General features: G+C 35.6%; 1 protein-coding gene across 1 annotated transcript; it reads right to left on the bottom strand.

The window, feature by feature from the left end:
* Positions 1 to 265: 265 nt before the first annotated feature.
* Positions 266 to 22,157, bottom strand: LOC141695083 (adenylate kinase 4-like). Its single transcript, XM_074499329.1, has 6 exons — positions 22,033 to 22,157; positions 2,599 to 2,734; positions 2,330 to 2,449; positions 2,050 to 2,217; positions 1,582 to 1,671; positions 266 to 586 (listed from the first exon to the last, which is right to left on the bottom strand). The coding sequence occupies exons 1-6, from the start codon at positions 22,155 to 22,157 to the stop codon at positions 485 to 487; spliced, it is 741 nt and encodes a 246-aa protein (XP_074355430.1). The 3' UTR covers positions 266 to 484.
* Between the last annotated feature and the right edge of the window lie 457 nt (positions 22,158 to 22,614).

Raw genomic sequence — 22,614 nt, 5'->3', positions numbered from 1 at the left:
GGAATTATGTTTTAAATGAGCATTGAAAAGCGTGCCGAAAAGTAACGTATAGAATTCAATGGGACAGAGGGAGTATGTTTTTACATAATTTACAAATAATATATTTAATCACTTTTTTTATGTTTTGAAAGACAGTAGACCCCGTATAGTTGATAAAGGTCTAATCTTCACCTTGCCCACAACTACATCGTTCAAAGATGACCAAAATCAATTATTGCTAGTAAAAAGAACATCTCAACATGTATAATGTAAACAGGGAGGAAACTTGCAAGCCAAAAATACTTCATTGTATTTGGGAGTTTTATTCTTGCGAAGTTACAACATTATCTTCACACAACTCGTTAGGAAATAGAGCTCAACAGCCTAAGTTACATAAGAAAAATGCTATTGCAAAAGGGAGAAAGCCGTCCCAGTAATGTACTGGATTACATGGAGAAAATATTTCAGTATTGCTTTTGAAGTATAGGAAGAGCAATGATCCTTATCATGAAGACAGAACTTTCTGAACCTCAGTTGTGACCTCTTTTGGAGGCTTTTCTGCAGGAAGCTGTGCCACAACACCCTTCTTTGCATAGTAATCTATGACCTATACACAGCAATGACGATGTATTTAGAAAAATGTAATTACACTAGGAACTAAATAACATGGAGAAAAGAGCTGAAAATAAATTTCAAAAGTTTTCGGAAAACTAATTCATCACCCGCCCTTTCGCAACAAACTTGTGTCCCTTTTGTACGAGTAGGTATAGGTATGCCCAAATTATAATGTTTGGTGGTTGGATGCGGACTTATACTAGGTAAGAGAGACACTGACTCTCGTTAGGAGCAATAGCACATCATACAGCACTAATTATCTGATGCAAATTGGCAAACTGCAGGACCACATTCTATCACTTAACCATGAAATACAACAAAGACACATGTCAACTAACATTCTCGTTCAACTCTGCCACAGCACATGCGATCACAAGTCACAACTCAGAAAAGTTGATGCTATGATACATAGTATCCAACTCTATGCACAACAAGTGTAATACAATTCCTTGTGAAATGTGAAACTTGGAATTTGATTTTTAGTAACTAAAGATTTATCTCAATTGATGTACATGGCATTGGCAGTAGCTGCAGCCTGCAATCAAATACTTGTATGCAAAAGCCTCTTATCTCCTTGGTAAACTACACAACTGAATGTGTCATGACATGCAACCTCAAGAGGAAAAACACATAAATTGGAAGGTTAGAAGTGCCTCAATCCTGAATAATTTTTAATAACTGGCCTTACTTAACTATTTAAGCTATGGGAACTTTAATTCCTACCAAAGAGCATATCGTATTACTAATTTGGTAAACCTCCACGAGTAATGTATTATTGAGTTCCCTTACACATAAGATGGTCAGGAAACCAAAACTAAGTCAACTGCGACATGGCTCATCGACCTCAGTTTGTACACTGTACTTCAAATTTTCTCCTTTTAGTATATTTGTTTTTTAAGTTTCAACCCATAATTGCATAACCCAGAGTGAGGCACACATATCATAATATGAAGAGGCTAAAGTTTTTATCTGATGAGGAATTCCTACCGGTTCAGTTTGCCTGTGGAATGCTTCCAGCCTTGACTTGAGAACTTCTGCAGTATCATCTTTGCGCTGCAGTAGTGGCTCTCCAGTAACCTATAACACGAGGGTAGAAATCACATCAGAACAACTTTTTTATACCGTCAACCTATAACGGGTATTCATTTGATACTAGGAAATGAGGGAGAGCATGCAAAAAGGATTGAAGTAAAGAAGTAATTGAGGACACACAACCAGAATCATACACACACACACACACACACACACATATATATATATATAGAGAGAGAGAGAGAGAGAGATGATAAAGTATGTAATAATATTCAAAGTTTGCAGGAATGTGAATATCATGTGACCAGAAATTGATCAGAAATCAGAATATACTTCAGAATAAGGCTGTGTTATACTTAACAAGTAATAAAGCAACAAAATTATCAGTTAAATGTTTCTGACAGAAAACATATAACAACTTACATCATCAACACCGGGGGCCTTGGGAGGTGCGAATTTAGTGTGGTAAGTTCGACCACTTGAAGCATGAATCCAACGTCCGGTGATTCTCTCCTCCAAAATAGCATCATCTATAGCAAAATTGAGCACCTTATCAATTTTTGCACCCTGCTTCTCGAGCATTTCATCAAGCTGCAGACAAATAAAATTAAACAAGAATGATACAATCTGAATAAACATCATGAAACTCCACAAAGATTTTTGTGTGTGCATGTATAGTCTAGGCAGGAGGGAGCAAAATTACCTTTTCTGCTTGGACAACTGTGCGGGGAAAGCCATCAAGAATGAAACCTTTCTGACATGAAGGCTTCTTCATTGCTTCATCGATTATACCAACCACCAAGTCATCAGAAACAAGCTCTCCCTTGAAAAGAAACAAAAAAATACATTAATGCTTATGCACTTCGATACATAATAAACAAGAAGCAGGAGACTGCAAAAGTTGGTGGCAACACTGACATTAACAACACGAGGAAATAATACTTGCAGCACAAAGTATAAGCAAGTGCTTACCTTGTTCATGGCTTCCTTAGCCTCGACACCAAGTGGAGTTTTAGCTGCAACAGCTGCTCTCAGCATATCACCAGTAGCCAAGTATGAAAGGAATGTGTGAATAAAAGTAATTATTATATTCCTGTTCCTAATGTTCCTAGAAAGAAATGCTATAACTATGGAAATTCTAATATCTGGCTTTTTTTGCAGGAAGAATAAGAATATAAACTCCTTACCTTCTAAGTCAGGAGTTAAGAGTCAGTCTGTTAGGTTTAAGCCACAAAATCCTTGTTTTCATTGTGGTAGTTTATGGCATTCCATTTATACTTGTAAGGAATATCATAGTTTGTACTATGATTATTATCAAATAAACCTTCTTTAAAGAAAGTTAGCATTATTCCTTCTAGTGTAAGTTCTGATGCAAAGTCTGATACTGTAAATTCTGATAAGAAAAATGTTAACATAAACTTGATGTTAAATCCGCTGCAAATGTTAACAAACTTAATAAGCCCAAAGGATCCAAGCAAGTCTGGGTCCTTAAAACTAATCATTAGTGGTCTTTGTGATTGTAGGGCAACAGGAAAAACATCCTAGTTCTGGACAGTGGATGTTCAGGACATATGACTGGAAATAAAGCCCTGCTATCATTCTTTGTGGAGAAAGCTGGCCCAGGAGTTTCTTATGGAGATGGCAACATGGGAAAAACTCTGGGATATGGCAATATCAATCTTGGGAATGTCAACATTGAACAAGTAGCTTTAGTCTCAGGACTTAAACACAATCTGCTGAGTGTTAGTCAAATCTGTGACAGAGGTTATCATGTGGATTTCTTTGAAGAATACTGAGAAGTTGTAAGCAAATCTACAGGCAAAGTTGTTCTAAAGGGATACAGGCATGGTAACATTTATGAAGCCAAGCTTTTAACAAGTTCTGATGGTTCTGCAATCTGTCTGTTAAGTAGAGCATCAATTGAAGAAAACTGGGATTGGCACAAGAAACACTCTCATTTAAATTTTAGCAATATAAATGAACTAGTCAAGAAAGATCTTGTGAGAGGACTGCCAAAATCAGTATTTGCTCCTGATGGCCTTTGTGATTCATGTCAAAAGGCAAAAAAACAAAGAAAATGTTCATTCAAGAGCAAGACTAAATCTTCAATTCTTGAGCCTTATCACCTACTAGGTGTTGATTTATTTGGTCCAGTGAATTGGTCAAAGACTCTGTAAAAATTTTAAGAAGTGATAATGACACTGAGTTCAAGAATTTAATCATGGAAGAGTTCTGCAAAGACCATGGAATAAAGCAGGAATTTTCTGCTCCTGGAACTCCACAGCAAAATGTAGTTGTTGAAAAAAAGAATAGAACTCTTATTGAAGCTCCATGAACTATGCTTGATGAAGCAAAGTTACTAACCTACTTTTGGGTTGAAGCTGTGCAGACTGCTTGTTTTACTCAGAATGCAACACTTATCAACAAGCATGGAAGACACCATATGAGATGGTGAAGAAAAAGAAGCCAAATATGAAGTACTTTCATGTATTTGGATGCAAGTGTTTTGTTCTTAAGACTCATCCTGAACAGCTATCCAAATTTGATCTAAAAGATGATGAAGGAATTTTTATTGGATATCCACATTCCATAAAAGCCTTCAGAGTCTACAATTTAAGAACAAGGGTTGTCATGGAATCTATCAATGTCTCTTTTGATGATAAGAGGATTATTGGACCTGAAGATTTCAATAATCATGATCAGTGAGATTTGAGAATGAAGCTTTAAATTCTGATTCTGTAAATTCTGATAGTCTAAATCCTGATACTGCAAACTCTGATGGGTTAAACTCTGATGTTATGAAACTGTGGTGACTACGCCAAAGGAAAATGCACCTGTGCAGGGGGAGCATATTGAAGATCCAACCACATCTCAAGAAGCATCAGAACCTAGAACAGGCTCTTCAAGTTCTGATTCATCAAGTTCTGATGGGCCAAATTCTGATAATTCTGGAAACTCAAATTCTGAAGGATCCACTCAGAGAGCATAATTTCAGGGGAGCATCAGAAAATGTTGATGGAGACAGCATGGATCATGGGGGAACATCCAGTTCTAGAGATAATCTTCCATCTGCAAGGAAGTGGACTAAAGCACATACACCTGACTTGATTATTGGAGATCCTGAAGCAGGTATAAGAACTAGAATAGCAACATCAAATGAATTTCTATCACTCTTTTCTTTCTCAGGATGAACCAAAGAAAGTGGAAGAAGCTCTTCAAGATGCTGATTGGGTGCAAGCAATGCCAGAAGGGTTAACTGAATTTGAAAGAAATAAAGTTTGGATTCTAGTGCCAAGACCAAAGGACAGATCAGTTATTGGTACAAAATGGGTGTTCAGAAACAAAACTGATAGTGATGGCATAATTACAAGGAATAAAGCAAGGCTGGTTGTAAAAGGATATTCTCAACAGGAGGGAATTGATTATGATGAAACATTTGCACCAGTTTCTAGATTGGAAGCCATAAGGATATTTTTGGCTTATGCTGCTCACAAAAAGTTTACAGTCTTTCAAATGGATGTAAAAAGTGCTTTTCTTAATGGAGAATTGGAAGAAGAAGTATAAGTTGAACAACCTCCAGGTTTTGTAGATTCAAAATTTCCTAATCATGTCTACAGACTTGATAAAGCACTTTATGGCCTTAAGCAAGCTCCAAGAGCATGGTATGAGACATTAGCTCAGTTTCTTCTGGAAAGTGGATTTAACAGAGGGACTATTGATAAAACCTTATTCTATCTCAACCATGAAAAGGACTTACTTTTGGTGCAGATATATGTTGATGATATCATTTTTGGCTCTACAAATGACAGACTTTGTAAAAGGTTTGCCAAGCTAATGCAGTCAAGATATCAAATGAGTATGATGGAAGAACTTAGTTATTTTCTGGGCCTTCAAGTCAAGCAGAATGAAGAAGGAACTTTTATTTGTCAATCTAAGTACACCAGAAATTTGTTGAAGAAATTTGGAATGCAAGACTATTCAAGTGCATCCACTCCTATGGCCATTGCAACAAAATTGGATAAGGATACTGGTACATCAGTAGATATTACTGATTACAGAGGTATGATTGGCTCATTACTCTATCTAACTGCAAGTAGACTTGATATCATGTATGCTACCTGTTTTTGTGCAAGATTTCAAGCAGATCCAAGAGAACCTCACTTAAGAGCTGTGAAAAGAATTTTCAAGTACCTTAAGGGTATAGCTGATCTGGGATTGTGGTATCCTAGGGAATCAGACTTTAAGCTAATAGGTTACTCAGCTGCCGATTTTGTAGGGTGCAAAATGGACAGGAAAAGCACAAGTGGAAGCTGCCAATTTCTTGGAGGCAGATTAGTTTCTTGGTTTAGCAAGAAACATAAGTCAATTTCCACATCAACTGCAGAGGCAGAGTATATTGCTGCAGGAAGCTGTTGTGCACAGATTCTTTGGATGAAGAATCATCTACTGGATTATGGGTTAGAATTTTCTAAAATCTCTATTTACTGTGATAATCAAAGTGCTATTGCTATGACAGGTAATCCAGTTCAACACTCCATGACAAAGCACATCAGCATTAGGTACCACTTCATAAGGGAGCATGTGATGGAAGGTACAGTGGAATTGCATTTTGTTCCAACAGATCAACAACTAAAAGATATCTTCACAAAACCACTATGTGAAGCTGCTTTTACAGGATCGGTAAATGAACTTGGAATGGTTTCAGGTTCTTTCTCTAAATCTGCTTAGTTTATGTTCTGATACATCAGACTTTATGATCAGTATTTACAGATATTACTATCTTTATGTAGTCTATGCTTAAATTGAAATTTCCTTAAGTGCTGATTGTTGTCTGATGTGGATTTCTAAACTCTGATGGTGATATGAATGTTTCTGTGACTATTTAATCCAATGAGGATAACTGTGCTAAATGTTGATCTAGTAGTATTTAATATACTAAAGATCCCATGTTTGAAGTAATTGTTTATGTGGAAATCTTTTAACACAAGCAAATTCTGATATTGAGCTTAGTTAAGTTTACATTGTGTATCTTATTACTAAGTCAAAAACTAGAATAGTGCTTTTTATCTGTTAAGTTCTGATGTTGGTAAATCTTATGGATGTACTAAATGCTGATAAATCTCACTTATCAAAAGAAAAAGAAAAGAAAAGAAAAGAAATAAATATCAGGTACTCCTTTGAGATCTAGAGAAAAATATATGTGGAAGGGAAGACCCAAGTGCATTGCTGGTATTAAGTAATATGCATTAGAAAAGCAAAATAAAATTTTCTTGGTGACTTTTCACATTCTCTGATTACTGGAGAAATACTCTGATAATAGCATAAATTCTGATAATCAGTCGTGACTCACTTACACTGAGAAGCCACCGTAAAAAGAATTTCAAAAGATGCATAAAATGAGCACAAAACAGTTGAGGTGGACTCATTCATGAACTCATTCTAGAGTAGACTTCAGACTAATGACAGATTTTAAGCAAAGTTCTTAGATATGCCTTATTTCTAAGATGTACTGAAGTGAATAAGACTTTACTCTTTGTCTGATATTTAGCTTAATGCACACACTTACACTCCATATGAATGATGAAAATTATTGTGGTGATCAATGTTATTTTAGATGAACAGTTTAAGTGTCAGTTGCATAAATTCTGAGGACAAGTTCTGAAGGAACATCTGATGATTAAGTTCTATTGAAACCATATCAGTATTTGTGTGAAGAATTACAGAAATAAACATTCACTTTTTGAGTAAAGAAGCCATATTCTGATGACTTTTAAATTCTGATAATAATCAAGTTCTGATGCTTACGTGGCAGTATTTATTTCCTTGATTTATTTTGAAGTCAATACTTAAACGGTAATATTTTATCAGAATATTGGATTACGTGAGATAAAGATAGTCATAATCATTTGTTTAGTGGGAACAGTATTTTTTAAAACTGCATGTGCATAGTAATCATTTATTATTTCCCGTGCCCATTAACTACTGTCTTAACTGCTGCATGCCTGACAAGTGTAACGTCTGTTCCACTTCTCAATAACTGTTGTAACATGGGGTGTATAAGTAAAAGAGATAAAAGATTTTCAAATCTTTTATTTACATTTCTATTCTATTTACTCTCTCTTTTTCTTACTCTCTCATATTTTCTGACGGTTTACAATACAGACATTTTATCAAACACTTTTCAGGCATTCTAAATTCTCACTAGTTTTCAATGGCATCCAAGGATATAATCTTTAATGGAAAAAAGTTCATCCCCAACAACTATGCTGCCATTCTCACTAAGAGTGAAGCTCCTTCTGAATTTCATTTTATTCAGGATTTCTTATCTCATAGTGAAATTGGGTTTGCATTGACACAGCCATCCAGTATATCTGGAACTCAATTTCTGACATTCTGGCGTACTGGACATTATGATGATGGTGGTAAGCATGGGACTCCAAGCATCGTATTTACAACAAATGAGGTTGAGTATGTTGTTACTCCAGGAGCAGTTCGTAAAGCTCTACACCTACCTGAATCTTGTCAATTCAGTTCTGCTATGGAGGAGCCCTTGCTACAACAAATGATGGCTAATCTTGGGTATGAATGGAGTTTGGCTAAGTTGGGTCAACTCAAATGCCCATATATTCGAAAGGAATGGAGCTTCTTCTTGAATTGCATCACGAAGACGTTTGCCAACAAATGCTTAAATTTTGATGCCATTCCTATTTTGACATAACAAATTGGGTATGCACTCCTAAACCAGTCTTATTTTGATTATGGAAAGACTGTGTTATGTTTTATAGGAGATCAAATGAAAGAGGACATGAATATAGTTTACTTTGCTAGGTTTTGTTAGTTAATTTATGATTATTGTATATCAGATGAACCAAAACTAGCAGGTGAACTCATAGAACCTTTTAAGTTAGCAAAAAGGGCTTTTACTGATCTTTTCACTACTGACAACAAGAAGGGAGTTTTGAGACCTCTTAGCATTCCTTTATCAGTAAAGCAAGCCCTTATAAATGCTGATGCTACTACATATTCATTGCTATATCCTGATGTCCAACCCACCAACACACAACAGCCATCAGTAGCTACTCCTGTCACTCAACAACCATAAACATCAGATCATGCCAATCAACCATCAGCACCTACTGTGAAGCCTTCTTCTTCTAGAGCAAAAAGGACAAAGACTGTACCTCAGACACAATAAAAGAGAAGGAGGATGATTCTGAGAGATGAATCAGAAGATGAGGCATAGGTTCAAATATCAGAACCTGTTGTAAAAGCAGCTGAGGAAGTGTCTCCTCAGAAAATAAAGGAAACTGGGAGTTCTAGGCCCCTCAAAAGGCTTAGAAAGAGAAATTCTGATGACAAAGCTCCCAAAGTCTCTCCACCCTTGAAGAGATGGAAGAAACAAAGAGCTAACAGGGACACAGCTGAGTTAGATTCAGAGGATTTCGAAGCAGCAGCTAAGGAAGAGGATCAGGAATCTTTGATCCCAAAGGAACCAATTGTGATTGAATCCCTTCCATCTACACAACCATAATTTGCTGAAGCCACTGAATCTATACCTCCACTGTCACCAATTCAAGACACTGCTCAAGACAGAGTGCCTACACCTCCTGTGTCTCCTATCCTTGAACAAGTACATGCTGAAGACCCAGGTACAAGTGCTGAAGTAGATATTCACAACTTGGTTGTGCCTGAGGTTCTGTACTTGGAAGCTCCAACTATTCCTCAACAAACACCACCAACACCATAAATTTTAGATGCTGATATCAATGCAGATATTCCAACAACACCTCTTCTAAATCCAGATGATGAAGATCAGATATTAGGTGAGCATCAGAATTTGGATGTTGATCAGAACTTAAAGGATGATTTTGAAACCTCTATAGCCTCACACACTATAATTTTATCAGAGGAAGCTGATTCTGCAGGCTCTGTAAGTTCTGATGCTACAAATGCTGAAAATACTGGTGAACCTGCTATAAATGAAAATGCTGATGCAGCTGGTCCTTCAGGACATGCACCTCTACCAGCAGTTAATAAAGCTGAATTGATTAAAAATTTTGTTAGAGAGGATGCACCAGTACCTTGGAGTGAAACTCCAAGAGGAAAAGAATGGATAAAGGAGTGGAACAAAGTTGATTTTGTTCCTACTGCAAATATTCTTGCTGAGCACCTGGCTAAATCTGATGAGATGCTGGTGAATGATGATTTCAAAGCACAGCTCAGAGTTACTGCATTGAGTACAAGGCACCTTCAAGGTCAACACTCAATAACTCAAGACAAGGTGAATAAAATTCAAGAAACCCTGATTCAGCAAGACATGAATGTTAAACTGGATAAGAACAGGTTTTTCAAGCCTACCTTTAACAGAGTTGAGGCTATTGAGAAAGCTCAGGAGAAACAGCAAGCTCGGATTGATGAAGTACTAAAGAATCAAGCTTCTCAACAAGTTCAACTAAATGAAATCCAATCTTCAGTGGAATTACTTCTCTCTCTCCTATTACCTGATGATGCCAAAAAGGGGGAGAAAGTGATTAAGTCCAAATGCAAATCTGATTTAGCACTGAAGAAAAAGGATGATGGAAATGATGACCAGGGAAACTCTGAAAGGGGTAGAGGTCATGAACAAGGCAAAGGCTTTTCATCCAGGAAAGTAGGAACTTCTACACAGAGATCAACTTCTGATGCTGATAGAAGAAAAAGTTCTGATAAGCAAGTTCTGACTAAGCCTAATGTTCTGATACAGGGTGAAAGTCAAGAATCACAGAAGTTTATGCAGACACTGAAGCTTAAGGGGAAGGAAACATCAGTATACTATCAAGACCCCAAGTTATAGAAGCTGGATGATGAAATTTCAAAAAGACTATTTCTCAAAGACAATCCAGGAATAGACTTTGAAAGTCTGAAGATAGAAGAAGCCAGACTTAAAGCAGAAAATGACAAATTCAAGTCTAAAGCTTCTATTACTGCAAAGAAACCTCTAAAGCCTAAGGGCATTGTGATTAAAGAGAAGACAAACTCTGAGGCAACCAAATCTGAATCCAAAGACAAATCACAAGTAGAGGTAGATCCAAGATTCAATGGTAAAGCAAAAGTTGATAAACCTGTAAAGGTTTATATGCAATTATGGATCTGGAAGTAAATTCTGATGAATATACTAGTCTGATTTTGAAGAAGAAGAATATTCAAACAACCTCTGACAGAGCTCATGTTGTTCAAGATCAGGACTTAGTAAATTATGATATGACAATGAAGCAAGCAACCTCTGACAGAGCTCAAGTTGGCTTGATATTAGAAGATAAAGGAAATGAAACCTCTGACATTGCTCATGTTAAACCTTCAAATATTCTTCTACCTGGGTTCACTAAAGCTCAACAATCTACTCAACCTTTGAAGACTACATCAAGTGGATTTGAAGCAAGAGTTATTCGAGGAAAGGAAGCTAGAGACAAATCAGGATTGGGTAGTTCTAAAGAAAACAGAGTAAATAATACTACCTCTGATCCAACTTCTTTGAGTGACCCAGGAGTGGGAACAACTCCTGAAAGATTGAATCAACTGGAGTCTGTACAAATGGTTTACCACTCTGTATTAAAAGAAGATATCATGCTATACTTCATGACAGATGGGAAGGTATTCCAGATTAGAAAAAATGCTATTCGTTTGAAGTACTTTGAAGAATTGCAACATGTTTTATTTCTACTTCAAGTGAAAAATAGGTCAACAGATGGTGCTTCCAGTTACTTAAAATCTGATATTCAAAGGCAGAAGAAACTTTACTCTGTAAAGTCTGACAGACCATACTATCTTAAGTACAGAGCTTACAATGGTGATATAGTTGAGATGAAGCCTAATACCGCCAAAATCATCACTACATTTCTTGGTATTAAAGGTCTTGAATTCAATCTAGAGTCTGATAAAGCCTATGCCATCAGACTGGATCAGGATATAAGGAAAGCAAAAATAAATGATCTCAGGGCTGCTATCTTTTAAACAGGTGAAGATACAGTTGAACTTAAAGATGCAAAAAGGATGATGCAGAATGAACTTGAATATGCTGAGAGAAGTCTGTTGAAGAACTATCTCAGAACAACTCCTGACATTAAAGAGATTACACACTAAAGCCGAGTCAAGAACTATAGTTGATAAATTTTGAAGGATATACAGGCTAAAGCTGATATCAGACTTTAAGGATGGTAAAAGCTACAAGGACTGTGAGTTGTAGTTACTTAGCCAAATTCTCATATGCATTTGTACTTAATGTTTTTGACATCATCAAATATCTATTGAACTTGTATATTATGCTAATTTACAAGTTGGGGGAGATTGTTAGATATATTTGTGATGTCATGTCTAATAATGATTTGTGTTTAGTTTTCAGATCTTAACTAACAGGACAAATCAGGACTTAACTGGAAATCAGTACTTATACTGAAGTCAAAACTTAAGATATCAGAACTTAAGATATCAGAAGATATTTATCAGGAGATAATATCAGGACTTAAGAAGACGTTTAGATAAGGAAGACGACTGATTGAAGGAAAGAAGATTAAGGCAAACACAAGAAGAGATATGCATGGAGAAGAATTCTATTAAGAATAGAATACTTGGAAGAAAATATAACTAGTTGATATATTTTAGGATACAAACTTATGTTCGATATCAATTAGAAGTTTATCTTGTAACTGTGTGTCTATATAAACACAACATAGGGTTTACACTATAAGTGTTATCTTAATTGAGAATATTATTCATTGTAACCCTAGCAGCTCTCGTGATATTTGTTCATCACTGAGAGAGAACGGTTCCATTGTAATACTGTTTTATTAATAAGATTATTTTGTGTTTCATACTTGTGTTCTTAATTCGATTTGATTGTAGTAAACACTGTATTCAACCCCCTTCTATAGTGTGTGTGACCTAACAATTGCTTTCTTTAAAGATCCAACTAATTCAGTGCTGAAAAGAAGAATTGCCAAGATCTACAGGAATGGTAAAGAAATCTGTGTGGTGGCTGGACACCCTCAATTTGCAGAAGCTAAGAAGGAAGAAAAAGAAAGAATCAAGCAAGAAAAGAAGCAGGATGCTTTAGATGCTAAAAAGCTCAAATAGAAGAAGCAAAGAACCTGTGACAGCTAAAGCTCAGGATCAGAAAATGCTCAATGAACCTCAATAGACAAAGAAACCAAGATATAAGCAAAGAATCAAGAGAAAATTGGATTTCAGTGATGAGGAATTGGAATACTACATTCCCAACCAGTCTACTTCTACAACTCAAACATCTAAACCCTCAGTGGTGCATGAGGAATTCAAGGTGGATCCAACAAAGAACTTTCATGGTGAGCCTATTATTCCCAATGATGAGCCAATAGACTGGGAAAGTTTGCCAATTCCTGAACTCAATTTACCTATCTTCAACAAGCCAAAGAAAACAAAGTCTAGAGCAATCAAGAAGGTCAAGCCTATGAGTTTCAGATCCAAAGCCCTAATCAAAGCTCAACCAACTGTTAACAAGGGAGATCTTCTATACATCTGTGATATCAAAGAATTTTATAGAGATTAATCTCTACATGGATGAACTAGAAGAAGTGAGAGCAATTGATGCTCACAGAAATCTCCCTGAAAGATTGGTGTTCAAGTACAAGGGAGGGAAAGAAATCACATGGCCTCTTCACAGGATTCTTCAAGAAAGCTGCTCTGTACTGATAAAGATCTTCTCATCCTTCAAGAAAAACTTTGGATTTAATATAACTGCAAGGAATTGGTCCTAAAGAAGATAGAAGATCTAAGGAGAAATAAAGCAAAATATGCACTCCCAAAGACTATATCAATTCCCTTCACAGGAAAAAGAGTGCATTTGAGGCCTTATTGGCTGATGGAATTCATGGATGACAAGGGTGTTAGAAGATTCATCAGACTGAATGACCAATTGAGTATCTCTAGCAATGAGACACTATTGGAAATACAAGATAAGCTGGATCTATCAGATGCTGAAGAACTTGAATTCCACAGACAACTCCAAAATCAAATAGAAGAAAATAACAGGAAGCTTGGGAAGAAATCCAGACAATCAAGGAAATAGAAATAATCTGCTCGGACTAGAGGAGCACCTTGATAATGATTGTGAGAATTATTTGTACACTTTACTTTGTTCAATTTTCAAATAAATTGTAGCACTTACTAGTTTTATCTACCATAATTCAATCTGTAGATTTGGGGTGTTTTGTTATTATCAAGTTTGTCTTAATTTATGGCTACAATTCTATAGACATAAATTGGGGGAGATTTTTAGGTATATGTTGTGAACTTGATGATAAGTTTAACAAAACACCTTAGTAGATTTAACTTAGTGATTTTGTAGCTCTCGATGGATGTTCTATAATAGTCCCAACAGATGACCTTTATAGTCCCGATAGATGACCTCTGAACATCCATCGAGAATATAGCTTATGTAACAATAAGTATTATAGCATATATCTGCAAACAATAATGTATTAGTTGAGTAGATTCTGTAGGATTCTCTAAGTCATGTTGGCTACTAGCTTGATATACAGAATAAGGTGACTAATTATAAATATAAGATGTCTTGTAATTCTATATAAGTGAAATAGAGTCAAGTGGCAGAAAAGGCTCCCGACAGATGGTCTACAAAGACTCCCGATGGATGATCAACAAAGGCTCCCAACAGATGACCAACAAAGTCTTGGAGAATGATCTAATTTAAAATAGCAGTTGACAGTGACAACACGGTCACATGCGTCGGGTGTTTGCAAAAGGAATGTGGCAGCCAAATTGCAGGATTTAGAGAACAAGAAGCATTACCATTTCCATGCAAATATGAAGATATTCAAAGATGCTGGATAGAGTAATGAAGCAGATTGAAAGAAGACTAGAAACAATTTTGTTTTACTTGTTTGTCTTTTTAATCATGTATCTTGGTGGTATATAAACCAAGTGTAGCAAGTAGAACAAAGAACTGAGTTAGATAGAATTATTTCAAGAGAGATAGAAAAAGCTGTATCTGTTAAGAATCTCTCAATAATTCTGTAAGTTTACTTGTAAGTAGCTGTGTGTTATTCAAGCATCACAGAGTTCTTATTTATATATATATCTCTGGTGGTTAAGTTGAAATCCACCAGAAAGTTTTAAAGCCTTGTGTTTTATTACTTTGTGTTTTGATTTCTATTTTCTTTTTATTCCGCACTTTTTTCAAAATCAAACACAGTTGTATATTAAGTAAGAACATTCTTAAAATCAGAAAATATGCCAGAATTACATTCACCCCCCCTTCTGCAATTTTTGTAACATTGATTGGGAATAACAAGACATTTAATTAATAGTAAATCACCCGATAATTATCCAGAATACATTCTGACTGAAACAGGATACACGTAGCACATAACAACTAGGGTTTTATGACTCAACACAATTAATGATATAATAAAACACATAAATCACCTTTATTAAGATATAATATGAGCGTCATTTCTCGGTCGTTACAAATAACCTAGCAGCGCTCGAGGATAATTGTTCATCCTTTGAGAGAGTATTTTTGTAATCAGTTTTTATCTGTTAATATAAAAATTGTTGATTCTGTTTAAGCTTTATCGGATTGTTTGCATAAACTATATTTACCCCCTCTATAGTTGTATTACAGACCTAACACATAAAGTGTTCTATTTTTTGTTTATATAACGAATATTTATTTATAATCATAAAGTCACTGAACAACAATATACTCTTCTTTGTTATCATGAGGTATAATTCCTTCTTTTCGAGTAACATTATTTTTGAAACTTTAATAGTTAACCTTCTAGTGATAATGCTATTCGAGATTTTCTTTCCTTATTTGAAAAGAAATTTTTTCTTCCAAAAAGAAAATCTTACAATCATCATTCATATGATGTTATTATCCATCAACCATTGCTTTCGACGAACATTCTATAATAATATCGTAATATAAAATTCTAAGGACATGGAAGAATAATCCTTGTATTCTTTCTTCCAGTTCATATATCATCTTGAGTATTGCAATTTTTTTATTCGGAGTTCATTATTTATTGAGATATTGGATTTTGAAATCATATTAATATTGTCTAAATTACAACAACATCGTGAAAATCATTATTTCAAGGATGATTGCCTTTCGAAAAAAGAGAGGTATAGTTGAGAACCAGTTGCGGTAATATGATATTGAAAACTCAGTGCTATGATTGTGCCATTGAAACATATTGATGGGTAAAATTATGAAAAGAGGTAATAACATGTTTAAAACATATCGTATAAAATTTTTATCAGGATGAGTACTTAATGAATCCAGGAATGACAAAACGTGTATGAATTCGAAGAATAGGGTTTTTAAAAAGGAAAGGTAAGATTAGGAAAGGTAAGATTTGTAACAACCCGGCATTAGCAATATCTGACAATAAAAGAGGACTTTGTGTAAAATATAATGATACGTCCATGCGACTTAAGAACTGTGACATAAGATGTCCTAATAATGATCTAGAATAATCGCGATAAGGTTCGCGCGGAAAGGGACACAGAGTTTAACCTATAAGGAGAATTTAGAATTTATTTTATTTTTATTATTTTTCAAAGTGTATACTTACACTGAACATGAGGTAGGGCTATAGTCAAATTGATCTAGGTTATGATTGAGAAATCTATTATTATCAAGGAAAGACCAAGTGGTGGTCGATATTTAATAGGGAAAAGATAGATTGAGGATAACAAATTTCGGGACAACTGATGAGACAGATTGCACGAATGAATTTTAAAAGTTAAGATAATACGAAGAGAACCCTTTATTATGTGACAGGAAGAATTAAAGATTCCTAGAAACTTAAGAGGATACTAGTCATGACCGAATATGAAAAGAGATGTCATTGAGTAGGTAAGTACTCAAGGAATAAAATTTTGGTGATTGCGGCTTGTAAATGACCCGAATATGATTAAGAGTTAATTTTAATAAATTTTGAAGGAGGACTATCAAGAGCCAAGTAAGCCATCATGCTATTTGGGTATTTTGAGTTATATGTTGAATAAGACTGCTTATTTTATTATGAAATGATAGATCTCCACTCGATAAAATTGTTATGAACACAGAAGAGATAATTGGTGACAGAGAGACCCCGTGGAAATTGCGCTACGCAATGACCCAAGATTTAATTTCACAACTGGATTATTTCCCCAAAGTATTTGGTGAAAAAGAATGAGCAGATGCACAACTTAGAGTTCTCAAATCGACAGGTAGAACGAGAGAACTATCCAGACCATTAGAGATACATCTAGCGGCTTACCTTTTATTTAGGAGCGATTAAGAGAATCTCCTAACGTTAACTGGAAAGTCGTGTAGGTATACTTACCACGCAAGCTTAAGGAAAAGACCGTCGATATCCCTTACGAAGGACAAAGTAGAAAGATGAAGGATGTTATTGTTAGAGATGACAAAAGGCAAAGAATATCGTACATGCCCTTTAAAGGCCGTTGGTAGCAGTTCTCAAGAAATACTGATATTCTAAGACGCTGGCGAGAATAACAGATACGACCTTGAATGTGGCGCCCTCCAAACCCGGGTCAGAAGTTTGGGGTCCACAACACATACATATTATATAAACCTATACATGCAATATTATTTGTAATGACCCTGTTTTACATAACCATGGATCGCAACAGGTTAAAGTATGAAAACAAGCCACAACCTTAATTTTTATTACAATGTACCAAATCCCAACTAATTTAACATACAACTGATAATGAAATTATTCTTACAATCTTACTATCTCACTACCGTAATAAGCTCCTGCTAGCTCGATCCAACTCAAACTGGAATTATAGCTCGCACTTTGGACTGAGGAACTTCACTATCATCCATATCCTTTTTAACTGTAAAATATATAAAAAGATTCGCAAGAGTGAGCTAACTAGCTCAGCAAGTCACAATATCAATAACTGAGGTTAAACGATGATCAAACAAGATGATTCAGAGGAATCAAGTTTCTTATTAACTTATCATTAGAATTGGATATATATTTTAAATTTTAAAACCAAGGTTAGGCTACTGATCAGTCACGCACTAACCCCGAGCAAGGCACACATCTCTGCTCTACGAACTGGATCCAAGGCACACATTGGCCTAATTTGAGCACGAATCTGGTCTGACCATGAATCTGGTCCACATAAAGAAAACTATCCAATTCTAAAGCAATTCAATATGATAAACAATATAATTTAATAAAACAAGATCATAATCAACAGTGATGAAACATTTGTATAAAGGCATGATGCACTTCATGAGTATCACAAGGGGGTATCGAAGTATGTATATGAAATGGCCTTCAGCCTGTAGGAGAATCGGGTATTAGATGAATAATAATTTTACAAGGTTTAGTTCTTTGATGTCACAAGGTATGGTTGAGTATAAAAGTTTCTGGATGTTTAAATAATTATGTTCCAGTGTTTGGTGTTTGGTGGTTATATATTTGGAGAGTGATGTCATATTTGTGTGGTTTAGTATCTGGAAATCAGCAAGAAATGGTTCACGAAGAATAAGGCTTACGGATCCCAGAATCAAATGATGTGGCTCAAGTTCAAGGCTGAAGGATTCAAGGTACTTAAAATATAAAACAAAGCTATTTTGAATACTTAACAATATGCCACGAGAGAATTTAGAAATATTTGCATTATATTTCGAAAAAGGTTTAGAAGTACTTGCCTTACAGGGCTTTACAACTATTACTGATCAACTCTGAGTCGACTCTGTCGCTCAGGCTTTATTGTCTATCCACTAGATCAACCTGGATTCGACCTCAACACTTAAGTCCTTTGATTGGAACCTTACTGAGCTTTTCGACTGACCACCAAACTATCTTTTGTCCAATGCCAATTCTCAGGCCTTCCGACTAGAACCTACAGAGTCGAAATACCCTAATTTAGACTTTCGATTATGCTTGACATATCCTTGCTAACAATCTACCCGAACGTTAACAAAACCCGACTCATAACATACTTCATATAATAATAGACGTATCACTTAGGGTTCACATTTTTGAAAATTGGTTTGGTGTTCGTTTTCAGAAAATACGTATATTCCTCATTGTACAAAGTTAGGGTTATTGGTTTTGGCAAAACATTTCACCACAACACACAATCAGGTTTCGTATAAAACATATGCTCATATATTTATATATATTCGCTCGATGTCTCGATAATTATTGGATCGCTCCCATATTTCTGAAATTTGATTTCTCGGAAATCGGGGAGCACTTCCTTTATTTATCGGACTAACCCATCGAACAACTCGACGTCAAATCAACACAATCCAACAATTAATCCAATAATCATAAATTCCCAATCACCGGTATTATTCAATTATTACTATTATTCGTATTTTATATAATTATTCATATTAGGACTCAGAATTAGCTCATCACCGTCCACCATCCGCTCGTCGAAATTCATCGCAGATGGCGGTAAAATCCGCGGGTACACGATTAATTTGGGTTTCCAACGCTAAATTCTACCGATTAAAATACACACGTAAACAATTAATTCCAATAATTTCAGGGATTCACCTAAATTTTTACTAAAATAACTCGAACAAATACAATAAATGTTCATTCGAAAATTTCAGAAAATATTCAGATAATCCAATCAAAACCTAATCGAACATATCCAAAATCGGATAACCCCGAAACAAACAACATCGCAAAGGAACAAAAACCACGCAAAGGGACACACACCGATCACGCTGTGGGAAAATAACCCGACGGCAATCGGAAAAGCTAAAAGCACAGAACAGCAGTAATCGTTACAGCAACAACACAAACGCAAATAAAAGACCGCACAACCACAGTACCTCCATCGTGATACACACATATGTGTGTGTATATACCTTCACCTACAACCCCGACTGAATCGAGGTCATACGGCTGGAACAGACAGGTCACCGAGAAATATAGAGAACGACGGCTAGATGCTTGAAAGAAGGGAAACTACGGCGGCCGGAAAGTATGCGGCGGCAGGGGAAAGAAAAATATAGGAGGATAATGAATTAAAGAAGAGGAAGAACATAGCATGGGGGGTTATATCCCCTTTGTTTCTTTTTCGGTTTATACAGCAACAACACGATAACAAATATACTGCTGCCACGTATCTGAGAATAGCCAAAATCTTGCCACGTGCCCTTTGTCTTATTCTGACAGTCTCATTTTATCCCAATTTTTGGAATTTAACGAACTCAAGTTGCACCTAAAATAAATTCCGAAAATTATCAAAATAGTCTTAAAATTTTCTAAAAATCCCGAAACTAATAAAATAAAATTTTCATAAGTTTTAATGCATTTTTGAAACGCAACTCGTACCCACAATTTACAATTAAAGAACCGAGCTGCACTGAAAACAATTTCAGAAAATCACGATAATAGTCTTAAAATGTTACAAATATCCCGAAGTTTATAAAAACATAGATTCTGAAATTTTAAGATAAGTTTTGAAACACAATTTATACCCACTTTTAACAATTAACGAATCAACACGCGGGTAAAATAAATCCCAAAAATTTCTAAAATAATTTTAAAATTCTCGAAATATTCCAACCTTCAATAAATATGAGTTTCATAATTTTTAAAGAATTCTGGAATTAAATACAGATTTTATAAATAAATGTAATCAGAAAATCATACAAGGTTAAAAAATTGATGAAATGTTTATTTCTAAATTTTATAAAATCCCAAAAATAATTATTGTAGTTATAGAACCATAAAAACAATTTTAGTGACATTCCAAATATTTATGCAAACAAATTTGCACTTAATCCACTTTTGAAAGTGAAAACAATTCAATGTGACTCTATAATTAATCACGCGGACAACCCGGTACACCATAAATCGTACATAGTTACTAATCAAACAACACAAAGCGGTCAAAACCAATACACATATTTTATTTATTTAATAATTTCATAGTTACATATTTAAATAATTCAAAAATACACGAGTCGTTATATTGAAGCTATCATAGTACTAACAATATTATACGGGAAATGATTAAAGAAGTTCGACAGATAGTGGAAGCTGAGCGTTCCAAGATTTTAAAACGTCTCAATCAATTACACCGTACGAAATGGTGCTTCTTTCGAGATGAGAAAGGGACCACGATGTGTTTTACGTGACTACAGAAAGAAAATTTAAACCTGACGCCAAGCGTGCGAAAAAAGATGAGTGTGTGGGACTGCAACCAGAATTTCTTACATAAGAAACTTACAGAGATAATACATCAGAATGAGCAAACTTTGAGGAACAAGACTTTAACGTGAGTAAGAGAACGTAAGGGGAACTAAAAAAATGAAAGAATCATTCAAGTAATGGAAGATGTGATAATAGTCCACGCCGTTGATTTTTAAAGGAAGAAGAACTGATCGGTGGGCGTTAATTGAATTACCAACAATAACGAGTTATCATGCGAGCATGGGAATGGCTACAAAGCTTTGTACGGAAGAAGAAATCGTTCACCCTTGGGTTGGGGAGAAGTTGGTAAGTGAAGGATACTCCGACCCCAGTTAAGGAAATAGATGAAAGTGATCATATACCATATCAGGATCTGGCTAGTAGCATCCAAGGTCAAACAAAAGAAATATGTGAACCAAACTCGTAGGGACAGAGAGAAGTAATGGAATTTAGAAGGAAAGAAATATAGAGCCCAAGGTTTATCAAACCGTTTGAAATAAGGACTAAGAAAGTCAGCTTACGAGTTAAAACTACTACCGAACAGTGGACAAGTTTATAACATGTACCACCTATCGATGTTAGAGAATTTTATCGTCAACGCCAAATATATGATTGAAAATGAGAAAATAAACTTCCAGCCAGACATAGCGTATGTGGAACAACATGTAGAGATCATAGAACTATAAAATGAGTACTCTCAAACATATTTGATAGATGAGTGAAAATTTTGTGAAGCGATCAAATAATACAAAGTCAACGTGAGAAATCGAGGTTGTCATGCGAGAAATATATTCACATCTATTTCTAAACTGATTCCGGGATAGAATCTTTTTAAGGAGGAAGACTGTTGATAGGGAATAAAAATAAACTTAATTGCGAAGTTAATGTCGCATTAATCAGACCTGATTTGGTCAAAGGGAAAATCCCAGTTAATGAGGCCCAAAGTCCTAATTATTTATTAATTTCATAATTAATAAGGGGCTAATTAAACAGCCCAATAAATATGTTCAAATAAGTAACTACTTCTACAAGAAGTAGCCTCCAAGCAACCTATATTCAGAAGGAAACTAATTTCTGCTTTCTAGGACTCCAAAGTCCAATCAGAGGTGGAGATTGCCCATCAAGTCACCCAATTCTACCCTAATTCCTAGACTCTAAACATCTATATAAAGGGTCTTACCCCTTCAACTTTAGCGGAATGTTTTGGGGACAAGAGCTCCAAACGTCACTACCATGAAACCACATTTTGAAGACAGCTTTAAGCATCGTAAAATCGTGAAGGCGTCCTACAAGCCACGAGGCCATTACCTGGAATGACATTTTAGACTCAGTCCTCGATGGACATGAAAGTCACTACGTCCTTGGTGAGCCCTTGCTGCCATAGTCCTGAGGGCAAGCATCACCAAGAACTACATTTTTGACTTGATCCTTGGCAATCAACAAGGTATGTAGGCATCTTGTTAAGGCAGATTGAGTCACGAAACACAAGAGCATTCAAAACGAGTCTTGAAGCTCACAAACCCTAGTAGTAAGTACAACAATATAGATAACTTAGTTTTCAATCCATAACATTGGCGCCATCTGTGGGAAGAAGACGACAACCATGAAAGCACGAAGAAGCACCGAGAAACCACATGCTGAAATACGCAACATCGCATCCATTATTGAGATTTCACCATAGTCAAACCTCAATATCCGAGGAACTGATCTCTCAGGGATGGAGATCCCTAATACCCAACTACTGATCCAAAGAATGGTCTCC

The sequence above is a fragment of the Apium graveolens genome, chromosome 2 (assembly GCF_009905375.1).
Source record: "Apium graveolens cultivar Ventura chromosome 2, ASM990537v1, whole genome shotgun sequence".
In the NCBI taxonomy this organism is placed as follows: Eukaryota; Viridiplantae; Streptophyta; class Magnoliopsida; order Apiales; family Apiaceae; genus Apium; species Apium graveolens.
Note: the sequence above shows the minus strand (reverse complement) of the source record. Positions and strands in the feature narration are given on the sequence as shown.

What these genes read in the sequence shown, in the direction of transcription:
- LOC141695083 (XM_074499329.1), bottom strand. Translation starts at nt 22,157, where the DNA reads ATGGCCTCGTGGCTTGTAGGACGCCTTCACGATTTTACGATGCTTAAA. An exon ending in ATTCCGCTAAAGTTGAAGGG is followed by an intron (nt 2,735 to 22,032) that starts GTAAGACCCTTT and finishes ATTTCTTTCTAG; the next exon opens with GAACATTAGGAACAGGAATA. An exon ending in CTAAGGAAGCCATGAACAAG is followed by an intron (nt 2,450 to 2,598) that starts GTAAGCACTTGC and finishes TTTCTTTTCAAG; the next exon opens with GGAGAGCTTGTTTCTGATGA.